At 40.3% G+C, this 22,389-nt stretch overlaps 1 protein-coding gene across 1 annotated transcript in view; it reads left to right on the forward strand.

The window, feature by feature from the left end:
- The window catches only part of FBXO28 (F-box protein 28), a 44,635-nt gene that overhangs the window by 9,155 nt on the left and 13,091 nt on the right, over positions 1 to 22,389 (forward strand). Inside the window, exons 2-3 of the mRNA XM_032289370.1 lie at positions 6,123 to 6,232; positions 9,311 to 9,449. Of these exons, the coding sequence (XP_032145261.1) occupies positions 6,123 to 6,232; positions 9,311 to 9,449 (249 nt within the window). The remainder of the gene's footprint in view (positions 1 to 6,122; positions 6,233 to 9,310; positions 9,450 to 22,389) is intronic.

Here is a 22,389-nt window from a genome sequence, read left to right on the forward strand (position 1 = left end):
AATCACACGTTTCACAAATGTATAACCTATATGTCTTGCATTATTAAGAAGGACCATGGTGGCACAACAAATCTAAAAACAAACGAAGAAAATTTTTCATTACTGACCACTTAGGTTTGAAAATGATGAAAAGGAGAAACATGGTTTTCAAGGCTTTTTTTTTTTTTTTTTTTTTTTTTTTTTTTTTTTGAGAAAGTCTCGTGCAATGACACAATCTTGGCTCACTGCAGCCCCCGCCCCTCAGGTCCAAGTCATCCTCCCACCTCAGCTTTCCAAGTAGCTGGGATTACAAGCATACACTACCATGCCTGGCTAATTTTTGTATTTTTAGTAAAGACATTGTTTCACTATGTTGGCCAGGCTGGTTTTGAACCCCTGACCTCAAGTGATCTGCCCATCTGAGCCTCCCAAAGTGCCAGAATTACAGGCGTGAGCCACTGTGCCTGGCTAAAGTAATTAACAAAACTAAGAAAACTACATTTATTCTCTTACAGTAGAACAGCAAGTAGCAGGAGCCCAAGTTGTATATCTTTTGTTATACAGTGATTTATTCCATTCATTCCATCTTGTTTTTATAGTATATACTTTTCCTAATCTTTCCATGCCTTGATAGTTTTGGACATAGTCATCATCTTTAGGCTTCATATATTAGGCTTCAGGACTATTTTACTGTCTTGGGTAAATTGCCAAATTGGATTTTTGTTTGGTTGTAGTCACCAGGGAAATAAAATTTCTTCCCTTTAGCTTTGGGAAATTATTAAAGTACTCCTAAATTTAGAGCTACATTTTAAATGAGATAATTTTGAGTTACAAGTTAGCATACCTTAGCAGCAGTTATCATTAAATTGCTTGTCCTGGGGAAATTTAGTATATTTCTTTATTCCAGATGTGACTTCTTTCTGAATCCTAAACAAAAGATATATGATCTTTTTGTTTTTTTGTTTTGTTTTCGAGACAGTCTTGCTCGCTCACCAAGGCTGGAGTGCAGTGGCACAATCTTGGCTCACTGCAACCCTCGCCTCTCAGGTTCAAGCAATTCTCCTGCCTCAGCCTCCCAAGTAGCTGGGATTACAGGCACCATGCCCAGCTAATTTTTCTATTTTTAATAGAGACAGGGTTTCACCATGTTGACCAGGCTGGTCTTGAACTCCTGACCTCAGGTAATGTGCCCAGCCAAAAGATGTATGATCTTTTGTGTTTTTGTGCTATTGGTTAGTCGGTGCACCTTGAACATTTGAACATTCAGGAAAAGTGCCACATTAAATACTGTTATTTTCTTATAATATTGCCTAATGCTTAATTTTTTTTTTTTTTTTTTGAGATGAGGTCTTGCTATATTGCCCAGGCTAAAGTAGTGCAGGTGTGATCATCATATACTACAGCCTCAAACTCCTGGGCCCAAGTGATCCTCCCACCTCAGCTTCCCAAGTACTGTAGCTGGGAAGCTGGAATGACAGTCTTATGCGTCTGCACCTGGCTATGTTTAAAATCTTTTTGATGTTGGCTTGCGTAGTGTTATTCTGATTTGTCTTTGTGACCTTCTATTCTCTAATCTTTTATCAGCTTTTAATTATAAATGTCAGTCAGGGCTCCATTTATAGGGCTTTTTTTCTTTCACTTCATTTGGGGTTCATCTACATCTATTTCACTATCTCCAGTGAAATTTCCAGAACCATAGCTTTAGTCCTGATATGAAAGTGCTTGTAGAAAATGACTAGCCAGCTGTCCTGATACCAGATCTTTCAAAAGATGGGTAGTCTTTTTCTTTTCTTTTCTTCCTTTCTATTTATTAAGTTCAACTTCTGCAGAAGAACGCTCATTCCTTTTTTTTTTCCTGAGACGGAGTCTCATTCTGTCACCCAGACTGGAGTGTGTTGGTGCAGTCTTGGCTCACTGCAACCTCCATCTTCCAGGTTCAAGTGATTCTCCTGCCTCAGCCTCCAAAGTAGCTGGAATTACAGGCGCCTGCCACACCTGGCTAATTTTTGTATTTTTAATAGAGATAGGGTTTCCACATTGGCCAGGCTAGTCTTGAACTCCTGACCTCAAGTGATCTGCCCACCTCAGCCTCCCAAAGTGCTGGGATTACAGGCGTGAGCCACCACTCCTGGCCATTCATTCTCTTTTTAAAGTTACTTATTTCATCTGATTTCTCTACTTAAAACGTGGTAAATTTTATTCCTCTCAGCTTGGCCCACACATCTCATCTGTCTTCGGAAGTAGTTTGCTTACTAATGGTTTACTCATTCCAGACTTTGTGCTCTTGCATACGCCGTTACTTCTAATTTAGCAGCCTTTGCCCTCTCTTCCTTCAAAGCCTAATTCAAATCTTTTGTCACGTGACGTCTTCCTTAGTTGGCCCTATCTGGTTATTTATTCTTATTCTCATCATCCAGTCAGTACTTAAATACTTACACTAGCCAGCACTCATATTCATGTGAGTTTAGATTATTAAAAGATATCTAAACCCTAATAGAAGTTAGCTAGATCCAGTGCAGCAAAACTAGCAAAATAATTTAGACTGAACCTTGAAAATTGTTACAGCAGTAATTGACCTTAATATTTGTCTTTGTAAATATATTGCTGCCAAAAAATAATTTCTTCTCAGAAATTATCAACAAGGTTGTAGAGTCTACAGAAACAAAAAATGTTTTTCTACAAGGTTGTGTTAGAGGGTACCTCAGTTTATTTTTAAATCCGCTTTCTACTCATCTGATGATTTAACGTATTAAATAGGCCAGGTGCTGTGCTCACGCCTGTGATCCTAGTAGTTTGGGAGGCCGAGGCAGGCAGATCACTTGAGATCAGAGTTCAAGACCAGCCTAACCAACATGGTGAAGCTCTCTCTGTCTTTACTAAAAATATGAAAAATTAACCAGGTATCATAGCAGGCACCTGTAATCCCAGCTACTTGGGAGGCTGAGGCAGGAGAATCACTTGAACCCAGGAGATGGAGGTGGCAGTGAGCCAAGGTTACGCCACTGCACTCCAGCCTGGGGAACAGAACAAGACTCCATCTAAAAATAAATAAGTAAAATAAAATATCAGATAGGTTTTCTTTTGTTTGTTTGTTTGTTTGTTTGTTTGTTTTATTTATTTATTTATTATTTTTTTTTTTTGAGACGGAGTTTCACTCTTGTTACCCAGGCTAGAGTGCAATGGCGCGATCTCGGCTCACTGCAACCTCCGCCTCCTGGGTTCAGGCAATTCTCCTGCCTCAGCCTCCTGAGTAGCTGGGATTACAGGCACGCACCACCATGCCCAGCTCATTTTTTGTATTTTTAGCAGAGACGGGGTTTCACCATGTTGACCAGGATGGTCTCGATCTCTTGACCTCGTGATCCACCCCCCTCGGCCTCCCAAAGTGCTGGGATTACAGGCTTGAGCCACCGCGCCCGGCCGATATCAGATAGTTTTAACAACAAAAAATAGTTTCATAGTCCCCAGTTTTTATTCCTCGGAGGCATCAATTTCAAGTCTTTGGGCTGATTTTCTTCTATTTGATACTATCTGTTAACTTCCTATTAAGTTGTAAAGTCAGCTCTCCCTGTTGCCCTCATTTCACACACACAGACATTTCCTTTTCTTTCCTTCAATAACAGAAGTTTATTTTTTCCCCACATGAGGCTTAGTACTGATGTTTGTGGTCATGTGATTATTCAGGATTGGGACACTGGTTCTCAAAGTGTGGTCCAGAAACCCCAGAGAGGTTCCCAAAATCCTGTCACAGAGTTCATAAGATCTAAAGTTTTTTTTTTTTTTTTTACAGTACTAAGATTTTATTTGTGTTTTGCACGTTCATTTTTTCCACAAGTATACATGGAATTTTCCAGTAGCTACGTGACATTTGATGACATGATGCCATCATGCTGATAGCTAATGAAATGTGTGTTCTTGTGTTTTCCATAATTTTCTGAGGTAAGAATACCTCAATTGAATGCAGAGATAGGTATAAAAATTGACCTGTGGCCAGGCACAGTGGCTCATGCTTGTAATCCCAGCACTTTGGGAGGCTGAAGTTAGGCAGATCACGAGGTTAGGAGATCAAGACCATCCTGGCCAACATGGTGAAACCCCATCTCTACTAAAAATACAAAAATTAGCTGGGTATGGTGCCGCACGCTTGTAGTCCCAGTTACTTGGAAGGCCAAGACAGGAGAATCACTTGAACCTTGGGAGGCAGAGGTTGGAGTAGGCCAAGATTGCACCATTGCACTCCAGCCTGGGCAACAGGGCAAGACTCTATTTCAAAAAAAAAAGAAAAGAAAAGAAATATAAAAAATATATGAAACAAAGTTTTCAAATTAGTACTAAGACAAAGTTTATTTAACAATTTTATGTAGCACTTTATAGTTTACCAAGAGACTTAGCTTGTTTTTATTTTTTTTTTAATCCTAATGATATCCTGTGGGTTAGATATTATCCACATTTTATAAATTAGGTAGCTAACTCAGGTTTTCAAATGGTAGATGACTTGGGCAAGAATGCATGTAAGTTGTACTCAAATTTAGCTGTTCTGACTTCTGATCCTGTGCTTTTACTATATAAAAACACCATATCCGACTGGGCATGATGGCTTATGCCTATCACCCTAGCACTTTGGGAGGCCAGAGCAGAGGATTGCTTGAGCCCAGGAATTTAAGACCAGCCTGGGCAACATAGTGAGACCCCTATCTCTACAACAAATTTTAAAAAATTAGCTGCATGTGGTGGTACAGAGCTATTGTCCCAGCTACTCAGGAGGCTGAGATGGGAGGATTGCTTATGCCTGAGGGTAAGAGGCTGCAGTGTGCTGTGATTGTGCCACTGCACTTCAGCCTAAACAATGGAGCAAGACCCTGTCTTAAAACAAACAAAAAACATGTTTCTTAAGGATTCTAAGTAGTTGATGTTCTGCTGCACATGCTAAAATATTTTGGGCCGAGCGCAGTGGCTCACACCTGTAATCCCAACACTCTGGGAGGCCAAGGCAGGTGGATCACTTGAGGTCAGGAGTTTGAGACTAGCCTGACCAACATGGTGAAACCCCATCCCTTCTAAAAATACAAAATTAGCCTGCGTGGTGGTGCATGCCTGTAATCCCAGCTACTCGGGAGGCTCAGGCAGGAGAATCACTTGAAACTGGGAGGCAGGGGTTGCAATGAGCCAGGATCATAACCATTGCACTTCAGCCTGGGCAACAAGAGTGAAACTCTGTCTCAAAAAAACAAAAAAAAGTGGGGCAGGGCGTGGTGGCTCATGCCTGTAATCCAAGCACTTTGGAGGCCAAGGTGGGCAGATCACTTGAGGTCGGGAGTTCAAGACCATCCTGCCCAACATGGTGAAACCCCGTCTTTATTAAAAATAGATAAATATAAGTTCTTAGGAGTTGAGCATGAATCGGAAAAGAAAAAAAAAAAAGAAAAATTAATTAAATAAAATAAAACTTAAAAAAAAAAGTATTTTGGAGGATATACAGTATCTAATATAAAGGCCTTGGCCATCATAAACTCTCCATAGTTAACCCAGATCACTAGAAGAAATAGTCTCTGAACATAGTAGTAGGAATACATTCAGAACATTCAACAAACACCTAAAGTGAATGATACTTTTTTGCCTGCACATAGTATTAATTTCTTAATGAGATATCACAGAAATTACATGGTGTGAGAGATTCACCCACAGATACTAAATCAGAGATAACATACAGCAGGCCACCTGTGGTGGTTTACACCTATAATCCCAACACATTGGGAGGCCAAGGTGGGCAGATCACTTGAGGTCAGAAGTTTGAGACCAGCCTGGCCAACAGGGTGAAACCCCGTCCCTACTACAAATACAAAAATTAGCCAGGTGTGATGGTGTATGCCTGTAGTCCCATCTGCTTGGGAGACTGAGGCAGGAGAATCACTTGAACCTGGGAGGCAGCGGTTGCAGTGAGCCAAGATCATGCCACTGCTCTCCAGCCTGGTTGACAGAGTGAGACTCTGTCTCAAAAAAAAAAAAAAAAAAAAAGGTACATACAGCAAACTGAGGAACAATACTAGGACACATAGAACTTTAAGCCATCAGTTATGAGTCTCAGTTAATTATCTGTTATTAATTTGGTTACTGATTTTTGTTGTTCTCTTGTCTCCCTGTAGGTTTGTAAAAGAATGGACTTGGTCTGCCAGAGAATGTTGAATCAGGGATTTCTGAAAGTGGAGAGGTACCACAATCTATGTCAGAAACAAGTTAAAGCACAACTCCCAAGGTATGTTGTGGGTAGCAATGGCAATAATGTACAGTTGGTTTTGTTTGTTTCTTGACTTCTTTTTTTTTTTCAGTTTCATGGTTTACATATTGTTTCCCAAGTTTTTAATAACAAAGGGCACAAAGATCACAATGTGATTTCTGCAGTGCTTTGTCCATTCTCACTGTTTCTGATCAACATTTTACTGGAGGTTCTAGCCAGAAAAATTAGGCAAGAAAAAGAAACAAAAGGCATCCAAATGGGAAAGGAAGAAGTAGAACTCTGTTCACAGATGATATGATCTTGTAGATAAGGAATATACTAATTGATTATTAAAGCTAGTAAACCACTTCAGCAAGAATATAGGATATAAGACTAATATACAGAAATCAGTTCTATTTCTATACACTAGCAATGGACAATCCAAAACGGAAATTCAAAACATTTTATTTGTGATAGTTTCAAAAAGAATAGAATACTTAGTAATGCGTGTAACAAAAGCATTAAGACTTGTATACTAAAAACTACAAAACACCATTGAAAGAAATTAAAGAAGACTTAAATGAATGGAAAGACATTCTGTGTTCACGGATTTGAAGACTTCATATTGTTAAGATGACAGTTCTCCCCAGATTGACCTGTACATTCAGTGTGCTAGAGGTTGACAGTAATGTACAGTATGTTTTGTTTGTTTCTTGACTTTTTTTTTGCAACTCTTATCAAAAATCCCAGCTTTTTTTTTTTTCCCCCAAAAAAACTTGATACATTGATCCTAAAATTCCTGTGGAAATAGAATAGTCTTATAATAACCAAGGCAGTTTTGAAAAGGGAGAGCAATTTTGGAGGACTGACACATCCCACTTTCAAAACTTAGTACAAAGCTATAGTAATCAAAACAGCATGGCACTGGCATAAGGGATAAACATGTAGATCAAAGAAATAGAAGTGAGAATCTGGATAATAAACCTTATTTTTTAATCAGTTGATTTTAACAAGGATGCCAAGATAATTCGATGCAGTAAGAATAGTGTTTTCAACAAATGATGCTGGGACAACTGGTTATCTTCATGGACCTCTTCTTCATACTGTATATAAAAATTAACTCAAAAGGAATCATAGACCTGAGTGTAAATGTCAGTGCTATAGTATATAACCCTTAGAAGAAAACATAGTACTCTAGTAAGTCTTCATGAACTTGGATTAGGAAGTGACATCAAAAGCACAGGTAGCAAAAGAAAAAATCAGGCAAATTGGACTTAAAATTTAAAACTTTTGTGGCTCAAAAGACACCATTAAGAAAATGAAAAGACACCCCACAAAATGGAAGAAAACATGTCCAAACCATGTATCCAGATTCTATGAGGAACTCTTACTACTCAATAATAAAAAGACAACCCAATTTAAAAATGGGTAAAGGGGCCAGGTGTGGTGGCTCACACCTGTAATCCCAGCACTTGGGAGACCGAGGCGGGTGGATCATCTGAGGTCAGGAGTTTGAGACCAGTCTGGCTAGCATTGTGAAACCCTGTCTCTACTAAAAGTACAGAAACTAGCTGGGCGTGGTGGTGGGTACCTGTAATCCCAGCTACACAGGAGGCTGAGGCAGGAGAATCACTTGAACCTGGGAGGCAGAAGTTGCACTCCAGCCTGGCAACAGAGCAAAACTGTCTCAAAAAAAAAAAAACCACTGCAAGGTTTGTATCCACTAGTGCTTTATATCCACTAGGATGGCTACAATGAAAAAACGTTGGAGAGGATGTGGACAAATTGCAGGCTTCATATATCAATGTTGGGAATGTAAAATGGTGCAGTCACTTTAGAAAACGGTTTGTTTGGCTGTTCGCAAAAAGTTAAACAGAGTTTAACTTTTTGTCTAACCCACCAGTTTCATTCCCAGATAAGTACCCAGGAGAAATGAAAACATATGTTTGCACAAAAACATATATATGAACGTTTTTAGCAGCACTATTCATAATAGCCAAAAAGTGGAGACAACCCAAGTGACCGTCAGCTGATGAGTAAACAAAATGATGATATGTCCGTATGCTGTAATATTATTGGACAATAAAAAAGGTACATGCTACAACAAGAATGAACCTTGAAAACTATGCTAAATGAAAGAAGCCAGAAACATAAAAGACCACATACCGATTGCATTTATCTGAAATGTTCAGAATAGGTGGATACATAGCAGCAGAAAGTAGATCAGTAGTTGCCAGGAACTGGGAGAATGGGAGTGGCTGATAGTGGTTACAGGAGTTCATTTTGTGGTGATGGAAATATTCTGAAATTAGGTAGTGATGATAGATGTACAATTCGGTGAATATACTAAACAGCACTAAATTGTCTTCCTTAAGATAATTTTATTATATATGAGTTATTTCTCAAATTGTTAAAAAATTTAAAGGAGTTAAATTTTATGGTCAAAAGCATTATAGTCTCTTGCCTATGTTTCCATGTGTAATCTAGTTATCTAATTTCTCTGGTTCTAGTAGCCATTAGACTTGGTAACCAAAAAACTTTTTTTTTTTTTTTTCTTTTTTTTTGAGATGGAGTCTTGCTCTGTCACCCAGGCTGGAGTGCAGTGGTGCACTATTGGCTCACCACAACCTCTGCCTCCAGGTTCAAGTGATTCTCCTGCCTCAGCCTCCTAGTAGCTGGGACTATAGGCGTACACCATCACACCTGGCTAATTTTGTATTTTTAGTAAAGATGGGGTTTCACCATGTTGACCAGCCTGGTCTCAAACTCCTGACCTCAGGTGATCCACCCACCTCAGCCTCCCAAAGTGCTGGGATTACAGGCATGAGCCTCCAAGTCCGGCCCCCAAAAAAACCTAATTAAAAAAAAAAAAAGTCGTTTGTTTTTTGTTTGTTTGTTTGTTTGTTTTTTCAAATATTTGTCAGTGAATACCAGTCCTTGGTAAGGATTTCTAGGCATAGTGATTCATTAATCATTACAGTTAAATTATGACCCAATGGTAGATTTCTAAATTAACATGTAAAAAACTGTTTCATTAAGTCATCTTGATTGCTTAATATTTTAGTCCACAATACTGCTTTAATGGTTGCCTTGCTTTTATTATTATTATTATTATAGGAGAGAGTCAGAAAGGAGAAACCATTCATTAGCTCGTCATGCAGACATTCTTGCTGCTGTTGAAACAAGGCTGTCACTATTAAATATGACTTTCATGAAATATGTGGATTCCAATCTCTGTTGCTTCATCCCAGGAAAGGTAAAATAGAATCGCTTGCCTAGAACAGCTGGACTGCCCTGCATAAACTTATTATAAAGTTACGAATTTTTGATTTTAGAAATGTTAGAATTGTTCCTACTTCTCTGAATGAGTTTCTACTAATGAATTTGTTTAGCTTCTGTACAGTTATAAATATGTATCATTTGTGTGATCTTTATATTTAAAATTCCAATTATGAAATAGACACTTGAAACCCTAATATTCTTTAGAGAAGTTTTTTTTTAAGAGTTCATACTCAGGAAAAAATCTTGAGGTTTTACTCTTTGTTATGATGCCAGAGATACAGCAATGAACAACATAGGTATTGTCCCCAGCTTCAAGACTGTTACAATTTTGGGGAGGTAGAATAGGAGGGACAAGCTGGTTTTTGTTTTGTTTGAGAAATGTTTCACAAAGACAACTTTATAAACTTTCAAATTTGACAAGAATAAACAATTGCTATTTAGCAGTATTCTCAGAACAGACAGTCCTCTTCAACACAGAAATAAGTATTGTGGCATATTTACTATTACTAGGTTAATAAAAATTCCAGCATTCAACATACTACTCCTGCCTTCAGTAGTACCCTGCTTCTTGAATTTGAATTAAGTATAAATTCAGATTAGATGTGTCTGTATCTTTTTATATGGAGGTGGTGGAGATATAATTAAAGATCATTTTGCTACTTTGTTGATGCTGGCAAAAGCTTCCCTTAACATAGTTGGAAATAACTAATATCTAGTAAAATTTCAATGTTCTCTTTTTGTTATTTCCAAAGATAATTTACATTGGCAATATTTAATATGTACTTTGGCCATTTTTAGTTTTCTTTGACATTTGTTTTGAGGGGAATCCCATTTCTATTGTATTTGAAATATTTTTGGTATATCTCACTTTCTTCACATTACATACATTTTCTTTTAAAGCTCTTGTTGCATACCAACATATTACCTACTGATGCTTTTTGTAGGGTGCTATGTGAGGAGGATGACCAGTTAGAAACTTCAGAGTGATTCTTACGCCAGATTTCTCTGAATCTGACTTAAAGGCCTTAACTTTTAAGTGTTCCTGAGAAGTTCTTTGAACCAGTATAGCTTGTTTCCTATAGCATCATAGTTTTTTGTTTGTTTGTTTTGTTTTGTTTTTTGAGATGGAGTCTTGCTCTGTCACCCAGACTGAAGTGCAATGGTGCAGTCTCAGCTCACTGCAACCTCCGCCTCCCAGTTTAAGCGATTTTTCTGCCTCAGCCTCCCCAGTAGCTGGGAAGCTGGGATTACAGGTGTGTGCCACCTTGCCCAGCTAATTTTTGTGTTTGTAGTAGAGACAGAGTTTTACCATGTTGGCCAGGCTGGTCTCAAACTCCTGACCTCATGATCCGCCCACCTCAGTCTCCCAAAGTGCTGAGATTACAGGTGTAAGCCACCACGCCTGGCCAGCATCATAGTTTTTATTGCATATCTCATTGTTAAAAACATTAATATTTAAGAAACATCTTACTTAAATTACTTTGAAGTTTTCGTAACTTCAAAGAGATTTCAGTCAGTTAAGTAACAGAGTTGAATAGTTTGTGACAGAGCTCATGTTTCCTACAAAGATTAAAATATTTAGTATCCAGGCTGGCTGCGGTGGTTTTCATCTCTAAAATCTCAGCTACTTGTGAGGCTGAGGCTTGAGAATCACTTGAACCCTGGAGGCAGAGGTTCCAGTTAGCCAAGATCATACAACTGCACTCAGCCTGGCAACAGAGCAAGACTCTATCTCAAGAAAAAAGAAAAGAAAAATTTAGTATTTGGCCTGTACAAAAGTTGCCAATTTCTGTTCTAGTTGATCAGGCTCACATGTTTGGAATGGTGATCTTTAGAGTCTGAACAAATAATGAATAATGTTAAATCCACTTGAATCCTGTTGTTTTTGGAAACCACTTCTTGTTAACTTCTTTTTTTTTTTTCTTTTTGAGACAGAGTCTTGCTGTGTCTCCCAAGCTGGAGTGCAGCGGAGCAATCTCCACTCAGAACAACCTCTGCCTCCCGGGTTCAAGTGATTCTCATGCCTCAGCCTCCCAGATAACTGGGATTACAGGCGCATGTCACCATGCCTGGCTAATTTTTATATTTTTAATAGAGATGGGGTTTCACCATGTTGTTCTCTAACTTCTGACCTCAAGTGATCTGGCTGCCTCGGCCTCCCAAAGTGCTGGGATTACAGGCATGAGCCACTGCTCCTGGCCAATTGTTGACTTTTCACTTGATGTAGTACCTACATGAAGGAACAAAAGTCAGGTGGCAACAATTGAAAACATCTTGTGTTTCCAAGATGCAGTAGGTCCTCTTGAGCATTTGCTCTGGACAGCTCTGTAAGTGAAGCTTTTACCTTGTCTACAATGGGACAGCAGTTGGAAAGGAATTTTCTCCCTAACTTTGCCTTATAAAGTGGATACCTACCTATCCTTTTCTCTTGTCGTTGGTATATCTTATATTTATGAAGCACTTTCTGATTCTTTTGTATACATTATCTTACTTTCCATCACAGCCATGTATGGTAGCTAAAACAAGTATTACTGTCGCTATTTGATAAGAAAACTGAGTCCCGGCCAGGCGCGGTGGCTCATGCCTATAATCCCAGCACTTTAGGAGGCCGAGGCGGGTAGATCACGAGGTCAAGAGATCGAGACCATCCTGGCCAATATGGTGAAACACCGTCTCTACTAAAAAATACAAAAATTAGCTGGGCGTGGTTGCACATGCCTGTAGTCCCAGCTACACAGGAGGCTGAAGCAGGAGAATTGCTGGAACCCAGGAGGCAGAAGTTGCAATGAGCCGAGACCACGCCACTGCATTCCAGCCTGGCAACATAGCAAGACTCTTGTCTCAATATAAAAAAAAAAAAAGAAAGAAAGAAAACTGAGTCCCGGAAAACTTAATTGATTTAAGAAAAGCTATACTCCAGTCTTCTGGTTTCTCAATTGTCTTTACTGTTTTCTTCTGTTTTTACTTAATAGGACCAATTTTTTCACAAGAATTTATCCCAATTTCTTTTTCTCCTGCAAGCCTGCCTTGGACTGGAAATAACAACAACAACAAAAAAATGTTTGTTTTTATCAGATATGTGTCCTTGCACACTTAATTCAACTTGGATTATTTTATTCTTAAAAGTACCTTCTTGGCCAGGCACAGTGGCTCACACCTGTAATCACGGCACTTTGGGAGGCTGAGGTGGGCGGATCACAAGGTCAGGAGATTGAGACCATCCTGGGTAACACGGTGAAACCCTGTCTCTACTAAAAATACAAAAAAAAAAAAATTAGCCAAGCATGGTGGCACGTACCTGTAGTGCCAGCTACTTGGGAGGCCGAGGCAGGAGAATCACGTGAACCCAGGAGACAGAGGTTGCAGTGAGCCAAGATCGTACCACTGCACTCCAGTCTGGGCATCAGAGTGAGAATCAGTCTCCAAAAAAAAAAAAAAAAAAGTACCTTCTTTATTGCTTATATCTGCCCTAAAGGCCTAAAGCAACATTGTTTATACTGAGAATATTACTTTTATTTCTATGTAGCTGGCACCTTTTACTTAGGCTAAATTAAACTGCCACCATAACCCAGTTTGCATTATTTGGATTGTTTTATGAGTGTTCCCTTCTTTGTATTTCTCATGCTTAAAATTTTCACATCCTGTCTTCAAAATATAAGGATGTGACATTTAATTTTCACATGCTGAAGTAAGAACATTATACCAAATAATTTTCAGCCTAACATATAATCTTCATTTAATATGTGGTATTTATGATAAGTTGTTCTTGTTTTCCCTGACGAATCACTTCTGAGTTATACTTAAAAGTTCAGAAGCTTTTTTTTTTTTTTTTTTTTTTTTTTTTTTTGAGATGGAGTCTCACTCTGTTGCTCAGGCTGGAGTGTGGTGGCACACTCTCAGCTCACTGCAACCTCCGACACCGAGGTTCAAGCGATTCTCCTGCCTTAGCCTCCCAAGTAGCTGGGACTACAGATGCACGCCACCACACCCAGCTAATTTTTGTTTTTTTAGTAGAGGCAGTGTTTCACCATGTTTGCCAGGCTGGCCTCAAACTCCTGACCTCACCGCCTGCCTCAGCCTTCCAAAGTGCTGGGAATACAGGCGTGAGCCACTGTGCCTGGCCACAGAAATTTTTATACTTTGTTAAGAAAACTCACTTTTGTGGTTTTATGTAGACTACATTCATTTTGTCAAACTTTAGGTGTAGAGTATTTTATTAAGTGAAGTGAATCTGGGTTGTAGCAACATTATAGTTTAAATTAGATAGCAGATATGTACCAGAATTTTGAACCTTTAAAGTAATAGTTGGGGGAAAAAAGTATTTTTTAAACTATTCTCCAAAATGGCAGTCACATTTACCCTTGGTAAGTTAAAGATGGCAGATTGAATACAGACTTTCCTCTAGTTTCTCTCAGAGGCCCACTCAGATAGAAATGAGCTCATGTTAAAAAGGAAAGAAAGACAGAAACCCACAAGAATGATGAGATAAGGAGAGAAGACAGTGGCAATAAAATTTTGAAAGCTGGAAAGTAGAAGAACAAATGGTAACTGATTTAGCAGAACTGAGGAAGTTAAAGCCAAGAAGCTTTCCCTACTGTCAGTTTAAGACTTAACTTCCTTAGTTCTGCTAAACAGAAAGTTCTAGAGTTGAAAGCTCTAGCCAGACACCTATGAGAGTGGAACTGAAAAAAGGAAGGTTGGTTGAGAATCTGTAGTTAAGAATGATTCAAACCTACAGGTCACCTCTCCAATTGCAGACAAGCTAGATCATTGCCCTTCTACTTAGCAAAAACTAAATGCTTATTCACTTGGGGGGGTTAAAATGAGGTCCGTTGACAGGGACCATAGTGATAGAGAGAGCATTAAAAGCTCTCTAAAGATTTCAGACAACCTATGATCCCAGCACTTTGGGTGGCCAAGGCAGGCAGATCACTTGAGGTCGGGAGTTTAAGACCAGCCTGGCCAACATGGTGAAAAACCCATCTCTACCAAAAATTAGCTGGGCGTGGTGGCGGGCACCTGTATCCCAACTACCCGGGAGGCTGAGGCAGGAGAATCGCTTGAACCTGGGAGGCGGAGGTTGCAGTGAGCCAAGATTGCACCACTGAACTCCAGCCTGGGCGACAGAGTGAGACCCTGTCACAAAAAAAAAAAAAAAAAGAATTCAGACGGGTTACAAGTTTGCTGTTACTATCTAGGACAGGGATCAGCAACCTTTTGTGGTAAAAAGCCGAATCAGAAATCGTTTTGGCCTTGTGGTCTCTGTCACAGCAGTGCAATTCCGAGGACAGCCATGTGCAATGTGTGGTAAATGAATGTGTGTGCCCATGTTCCAGTAAACTAAATAGGGGCATAGTTGGCCAACCCTAACTACCACATTGATATTCTTTTTTTTTTTTTTTTTTTTTTTTTTTTAATTTTTAAGAAACAGGGTCTCACTGTGTTGCCCAAGCTGTCTCGAACTCCTGGGCTCAAGCAGTCCACCCACCTTGGCCTCCCAAAGTACTGGGATTACAGGTGTGAGCCACCACACCGAGCTGCACAGTCTCTGCTCTTAACTGTCCCTAGTACCCCTGGTAACCCTTTTGTTCTTACTGAAACTCAGTGGTTCCCAAGAATTAGGGTTTTTACACTATGATTGACTACATAAGGCCATGAAGCTATATTTCCCTGAACAGAAGTAAAAATCTACATACTAGGTATTATTGCCTCGTATTTAGTGTTCTATGAAAGAAAACTGGTGGTGGTAAATTTTTTATTCCTTTTTTTAATGTCTAAATTTTTGTTTTGTTATAATTTCAAGTTTAAACAAAAATTACAAGACTAGTACAAGGAACTCCCATAGAGCTTATTTGCAGATCCACCAGTTATTTACCTTTTGTCTTCTTTGCTTTTATTTTCTCTTTAAAATACATTTTGGCCAGGCTTGGTGGCTCATGCCTGTAATCCTTATACTTTGGGAGGCTAAGATGGGCAGATGGCTTGAAACCAGGAGTTCAAAACTAACCTGGGCAGCAAAGTAAGACCTCATCTCTACAAAAAAATTGTTTTTAATTAGTGGCGTATAGTGGCATGCACCTGCAGTCCTAGCTACTTGGGCGGCTGAGGTGGGACAATTGCTTGAGCCTGGGCAGTCAAGGCTGCAATGAGCCTTGATCATCATTCCACTGCACTCCAACCTGGATGACAGAGCAAGATCCTATCTCAAGAAAATAAAATATAATTTTTTTTCCTGTACTACTTGAAAATAAGATGGAGACACTGTGCTATATTAGTTCCTAAATATTTCATTGTATTTCCTAAAAGCTAGGTTACTCTCAATTAACCACAGTACAGAGAACAAAATCAGAAAATTGTAACACTGATGTATACTGTTATGTAGTTGACAGGTCATACTTAAGTTTCATCACATATTCCAATAACACTTTTCCCAGCAATTTTTTTTCTCAGTACAGAATGTAATCCAAAACCATGCATGGACCCTTTTCGTCTTATATCTGGAACAGTTCCCTAGGTTCTTTGTGTCACTTGATCTTCACATTTTTGAAAAGCATAGGTCAGTTATTTTGAGGACTATCCTTCCATTTAAGTTTAATGCTTACAGAATGTTGTTTTGTTTCTTTTAAACTTGATTTTAATGTGAAGATACTCACAGATTAGTTGGGAACATATTTCCTTTTACGATGCTTGTCCCAAAATAAATATATGCAGCCTTATACCTTAAAAAAAAAAAAAAAAAGAAGAATATATCTTTAATATCTTCATATTAAAGAAGATCTAACAGGCCAACGGGGATGGCTCACACCTGTAATCCCAGCATTTTGGGAGGCTGAGGTGGGCAGATCACCTGATGTCAGCAGTTCTAGACCAGCCTGGCCAACATAGCAAAACCTCATCTCTATTAGAAATACAAAAAATTAGCCAGGCATGGTGGCATGTGCCTGTAATTCCAGCTACTCAGGAGGCTGAGGCAGGAGAATCACTTGAACCTAGGAGGCAGAAGTTGCAGTCAGCTGAAATCGTGCCACTGTACTCCAGCCTGGGCAACAGAGTAAGACATTTTCTAAAAAAAAAAAAAAAGAATTATTCTGAGAAATTAGAAAAGATACACTAGCCTGGCCAACATGGTGAAACACTGTCTCTACTAAAAATACAAAATTAGCCAGGTGTGGTGGTACACACCTGTAGTCTCAGCTTCTTGGGAGGCTGAGACAGGAGAATTGCTTGAACCTGGGAGACAGAGACTGCAATGAGCTGAGATCGAGCCACTGCACTATAGCCTGGGCGAGACAGAGCAGGAAAAAAGGAAAACATAATACAGTCATGTATTAAAAATAATATATCCATCCCAGAAACGCATTGTTAGGTCATTTTGTCATGTGAACATCATAGTGTATTTACACAAACCTAGATAGCTCTTACACACAGGCTATATGGTATAGCCTGTTGCTCCTGAACTACAAACCTGTACACCTTGGTACTGTACTGAATATTGTAGGCAATTGTAACACAGTCGTATTTGTGTATCTAAACATAGAAAAGGTACAGTAAAAGTAGGGTACAAAAGATAAAAAATGCTGTACCTATATAGGGCACTTATCATGAATGGAGCTCAGTTTCTCTGGGTAAGTCAGTGAGTGAGTGGTGAGTGAATGTTAAGGCCTAGGACGTTATTGTACACTTCTTAAACACTGCATACTTAGGCTACATTAATTTTTTTTTTTTAATACTGGGTCTTGCTGTATCACCTAGGCTAGAGTACAGTGGCATGACCACAGTTCACTGTAGTCATGACCTCCCAGACTCAAGCCAATCCTCCCATCTCAACCTCCTGAGTACCTGGGACTACAGGCATATTAAATTTGTTTTTTGTTTTTCTTTTAATTTTGGGGCCAGTCATGGCTCACACCTATAATCCCAGCTTTGGGAGGCTGAGGTGGACGGATCACCTGAGATTTAGAGTTCAAGACCAGCGTAGCCAACGTGGCAAAACTCAGTCTCTGCTAAAAATAAAAAATTAGCCAGGTATGGTGGCGTGCACCTGTAGTCCCATCTACTCAGGAGGCCGAGGCAGGAGAATCGCATGAACCCAGGAGGTAAAGGTTGGAGTGAGTTCAGATTGTGCCACTGTACTCCAGCCTGGGTAAAAAAAGCGAGACTGCCTCAAAAAAAAAAAAAAAATTGGGGGTGGCCAAGCATGGTGGCTCATATCTGTTATCAATCCCAACACCTGGGCCAAGGCAGGAGGGTCACTTGAGCTCAGGGATTCTTCACATTTTAATTTTTGACTTTCTTGTAATAACATTTAGCCTACTGTCATTTCGTTATAATATTGATGAGAAAAAGAAACTCAAGCCGGGCGCAGTGGCTCACGCCTGTGATCCTAGCAGTTTGGGAGGCTGAGGCAGGTGGATCACCTGAGATCAGGAGTTCAAGACCAGCCTGGCCAACATGGTGAAGCCCTGTCTCTACTAAAAATAAAAAAAAAATTGCTGGGCACCATGGCTCCCACCTGTAATTCTAGTACTTCAGGAGCCAAGGCAAGCGGATTGCCTGAGCTTAAGAGTTTGAACCAGCCTGGACAACATGGTGAAACCTCATCTCTACTAAAAATACAAAAAGCTGGATGTGGTGGTGCACGTCTGTAATCCCACCTACTCGGGAGGCTGAGGCACAAGAATCTCTTGAACCTGGGAGGTGAAGGTTGCAGTGAGCCTCAACAGAATGAGACTCTGTGTCAAATAAATAAGCAAACTGGGAGGGAGGGAGGGAGAGGAGAGAGAGAGAGAGAGAGGGAGAGAGAGAGATAGAAAAATTAGCTGGGTGCAGTGGCATGGGCCTGTAGTCCCAAATACTCTGGAGGCTGAGGCAGGAGAATCGCTTGAACCTGGGAGGCTAAGGTTGCAATAAGCCAAGATTACGCCACTGTACTCCAGCTTGAGCAACAGAGTGAGACTGTCTCAAAAAAAGAAAAAGAAAAAATTAGTTTCCGGCCAGGGCCACTGTCTGTTCAATTTGTGTGTTCTCCATGTGTCTGCATGAGTTTTCTCTGTGTACTCTGATTTCCTCAGAGCTGTGCCTGTTAGGTTCATTAGCATGTCTTAGTAGTACCAGTCTGAGTGAGTGTGGGTGTGAGGGCACCGTGCAGTGAAATGGCATCCTGGACAGGATGGATAACCACCTGGTGATCTGAGCTGCCAGGATGGGCTCCAGCCACCTGCAACCCTCAACCAGAATAAATAGGCCAGACATGGTGGCTCACACCTGTAATCCCAGCACTTTGGGAGGCCAAGGTGGATGGATCACTTGAGGTCAGGAGTTCGAGACCAGCTGGCCAACATGGTGAAATTCATCTCTACTAAAAATACAAAAATTAGTTGAGCGTGGTGCACGCACCTGTAATCCCAGCTACTCAGGAGGTTGAGACACGAGAACCACTCGAACCTGGAAGTGGAGGTTGCAGTGAGCTGAGATCGCACTACTGCACTCCAGTCTGGGAGACAGAGTGAAACTATATCTCAAAAAAAAAAAGAATGAACCAGGTATGATGGCTCATGCCTGTAATCCCAGCACTTTGGGAGTCCAGGACAGGAAGATCACTTGCGACCAGTTCAAGACCAACCTGAGCAACATAGGGAGACCTTGTTTCTACAGAAAAAAAAAAAAATTTAGCCAGGCATGATGGCACATGTCTTTGGTCCCAACTACACAGGAGGCCAAGGTGAGAGGATCATTTGAGTCCAGGAGGTCAAGGCTGCAGTGAGCCATGGTCATGCTACTGCACTTCAGCCTTCGCAACAGGGCGAGACCCTGTCTCAAAAAAATAAAAATAAAATAAAAAGGCCTGGTGAGGTGTCTTACACCTGTAATCCTAGCACTTCGAGAGGCCAAGGGGGGTGGTGGATCCTGAGGTCAAGAGATTGAGACCATCGTGGCCAACATAGTGAAACCCCGTCTCTACTAAAAATACAAAAATTTGTTGGGCATACTGGTGTGCGCCTGTAATCCCAGCTACTCAGGAAACTGAGGCAGGAGAATCGCTTGAACCCAGAAGGTGAGGGTTGCAGTGAGCTGAGATCGCACCACTGCACTCCAGCCTGGCGACAGAGCGAAACTCTGTCTCAAAATACAATTTTTGCTTTATAAATATGTATTTCCTGATTGCCCACCATTATGACTGCCATAGCTTACTGATTGACCAAATATTGAATTCATTATCTTACTTGTTTTTATTAAGCTTTATTAAGTGTATGTATAGTTTATTTCAGGGTTTAATATTAGAAGTGTTTTAGGGGCCGGGCACGGTGGCTCACAACTATAATCCCAGCACTTCGGGAGGCTGAGTCAGGTGGATCGCTTGAGATCAGACATTCGAGACCAGCCTGGCCAACATGGTGAAACCCCATCTCTACTATTAAAAAAAAAAAAATGCAAAAAATTAGCCAAGCGTGATGGCAGGCCCCTGTAGTCCTAGCTACTTGGAGGCTGAGGTGGGAGAATCTCTTGAACCAGGGAGGTAGAGGTTACAGTGAGCTGAGATGGCGTCACTGCACTCCAGCCTGGGCAACAGAGCAAGACTCCTCAAAAAAGAAAGAAGTGTTTTAGGTCTTTATTTAGAAGTTTGATGATGTTTTTGTGACTGGGAATATGCCTTAGGAACTTAACACTTGTTTATATTAATTGGCGTATGATAAAATTGGTTTTGTTACATGTCATTTCACTTAAAGTCGGAGTTTTCAAGAACCTATCAACATTAAAATGAGGACTTTTGTATAATATAGTAAATACTAGGCAATAGGAATTTTTCAACTCCATCATAATTATACAGAATGACCCTCATATATGGGTTTGTCATTGACTATAATATCATGATGCAGCACATGACTATATCCAAACAAGCATGTCACATAAAGAATATTCATGCCAGGTGTGGTGGCTTACACCTGTAATCCCAGCACTCTGGGAGGCCAAGGCAGGCAGATCACCTGAGGTCAGGGGTTTGAGACCAGCCTGGCCAACATGGTGAAACCCCATCTCTACTGAAAATACAAAAATTAGTCAGGTGTGGTGGTACATGCCTGCAGTGTCAGCTACTCGGAGAGCTGAGGCAGGAGAATCACTTGAATCCAGGAGGTGGAGGTTATAGTGAGCCAAGATCACACCATTGCACTCTAGCCTGGGCTATAGAGTAAGAGTCTATCTCCAAAAAAAAGAAAAGAAAAAGAATATTCAGAAAATTTTTAATGCACTTAAAAATTTTAAATATAGAGAAAATTAAAAAAAAATAAAAGGGGGCCGGGCGCGGTGGCTCACACCTGTAATCCCAGCACTTTGGGAGGCCGAGGCGGGTGGATCACGAGGTCAAGAGATCGAGACCATCCTGGTCAACACGGTGAAACCCCGTCTCTACTAAAAATACAAAAAATTAGCTGGGCATGGTGGCGCGTGCCTGTAATCCCAGCTACTCAGGAGGCTGAGGCAGGAGAATTGCCTGAACCCAGGAGGCGGAGGTTGCCGTGAGCCGAGATCGCGCCATTGCACTCCAGCCTGGGTAACAAGAGCGAAACTCCGTCTCAAAAAAAAAATAAAAAATAAAAAAATAAAAGGGATAGAAGGGAAAGTTAAGGAAATCTCAAGTACAACAAAAAGAAAATGAGAATTTATAAGGTTCAGTATTCTAACAGGAGCTTTGTTTGCTAAACAGTAGATTTAAAAAGATTATTTCTCACCCACAATAGTCTAAAGGCCTAAATGATATTCATAGTATATAATTTGTTACTGTGCCACTTTAGACATAAGTATGGTACCTCTTCTGTGTGTTAGAAATGTGATAGGGTACTTTGTAATTTTTGTAGAGACTGTTTCTAGCTATGTTGCTCTTGAGCTCCTGCCTCCCACGGCCTCTCAAAGTGCTGAGATTACAGGTGTCTCAAAGTGCCGAGATTATAGGCATGAGCCACCAGGTACAGCCTGTATTGTACTTTCATAAAACTAAAAAACATTTTTTATAACTTAAGTCAGCTCTCTGTATTCATGGGTTCCACATTCATGGATTCAACCAACCATGGATAGAAAATATTTAGAGAAGAAAAAGTTTTTTAAAAAACAGCTATTTTTAAAATATGAATTTTAAAATAATACAATGTAACAACTATTTACATAGTTTTGACATGGTAGTGTAGGTAATCTAGAGATGATTTATGTTATATGCAAATACTATGCCATTTTATATAAAGGACTTGAGCACACACACATTTTGGCAATGGGAATCCTGTACCCAAACCCCTGAGGATATGAGGGACTGACTATTTTATTATCGACAGCCTGGGTAGGTTCAGCATGTGGCATATCATTTGAAAGGTGTAGAAACAGCCAGTAAGAGTAAGTGACCTTCCGGGCCAGGCGCGGTGGCTCACGCCTGTAATCCCAGCACTTTGGGAGGCTGAGGTGGGTGGATCACGAGGTCAAGAGATCAAGACCATCCTGGTCAACATGGTGAAACCCCGTCTCTACTAAAAATACAAAACATTAGCTGGGCATGGTGGTGCGTGCCTGTAATCCCAGCTACTCAGGAGGCTGAGGCAGGAGAATTGCCTGAACCCAGGAGGTGGAGGTTGCGGTGAGCCGAGGTCGCGCCATTGCACTCCAGCCTGGGTAACAAGAGCGAAACTCCATCTCAAAAAAAAAGAGTAAGTGACCTTCCTAAGGTCTGTGGTCTTTCTACTAGACCTCAAGACTCATACCATTACAGTCTTGTTAATGTAATTTGCAAAAAAAAAAGTATTAAATCTACTTGGAAAATGAATTATTTTGAAAATTTGGTAAATACCATGCTTCAGTAATATGTACCGTGGTGGTCACTTAAAATTCTGAATGGTAGAAACAGTGTGGTTCTCACACATACTTTTCTTCCC

Source organism: Sapajus apella, unplaced genomic scaffold, assembly GCF_009761245.1.
Source record: "Sapajus apella isolate SASKATOON/1434 unplaced genomic scaffold, GSC_monkey_1.0 scaffold22, whole genome shotgun sequence".
Lineage (NCBI taxonomy): Eukaryota > Metazoa > Chordata > Mammalia > Primates > Cebidae > Sapajus > Sapajus apella.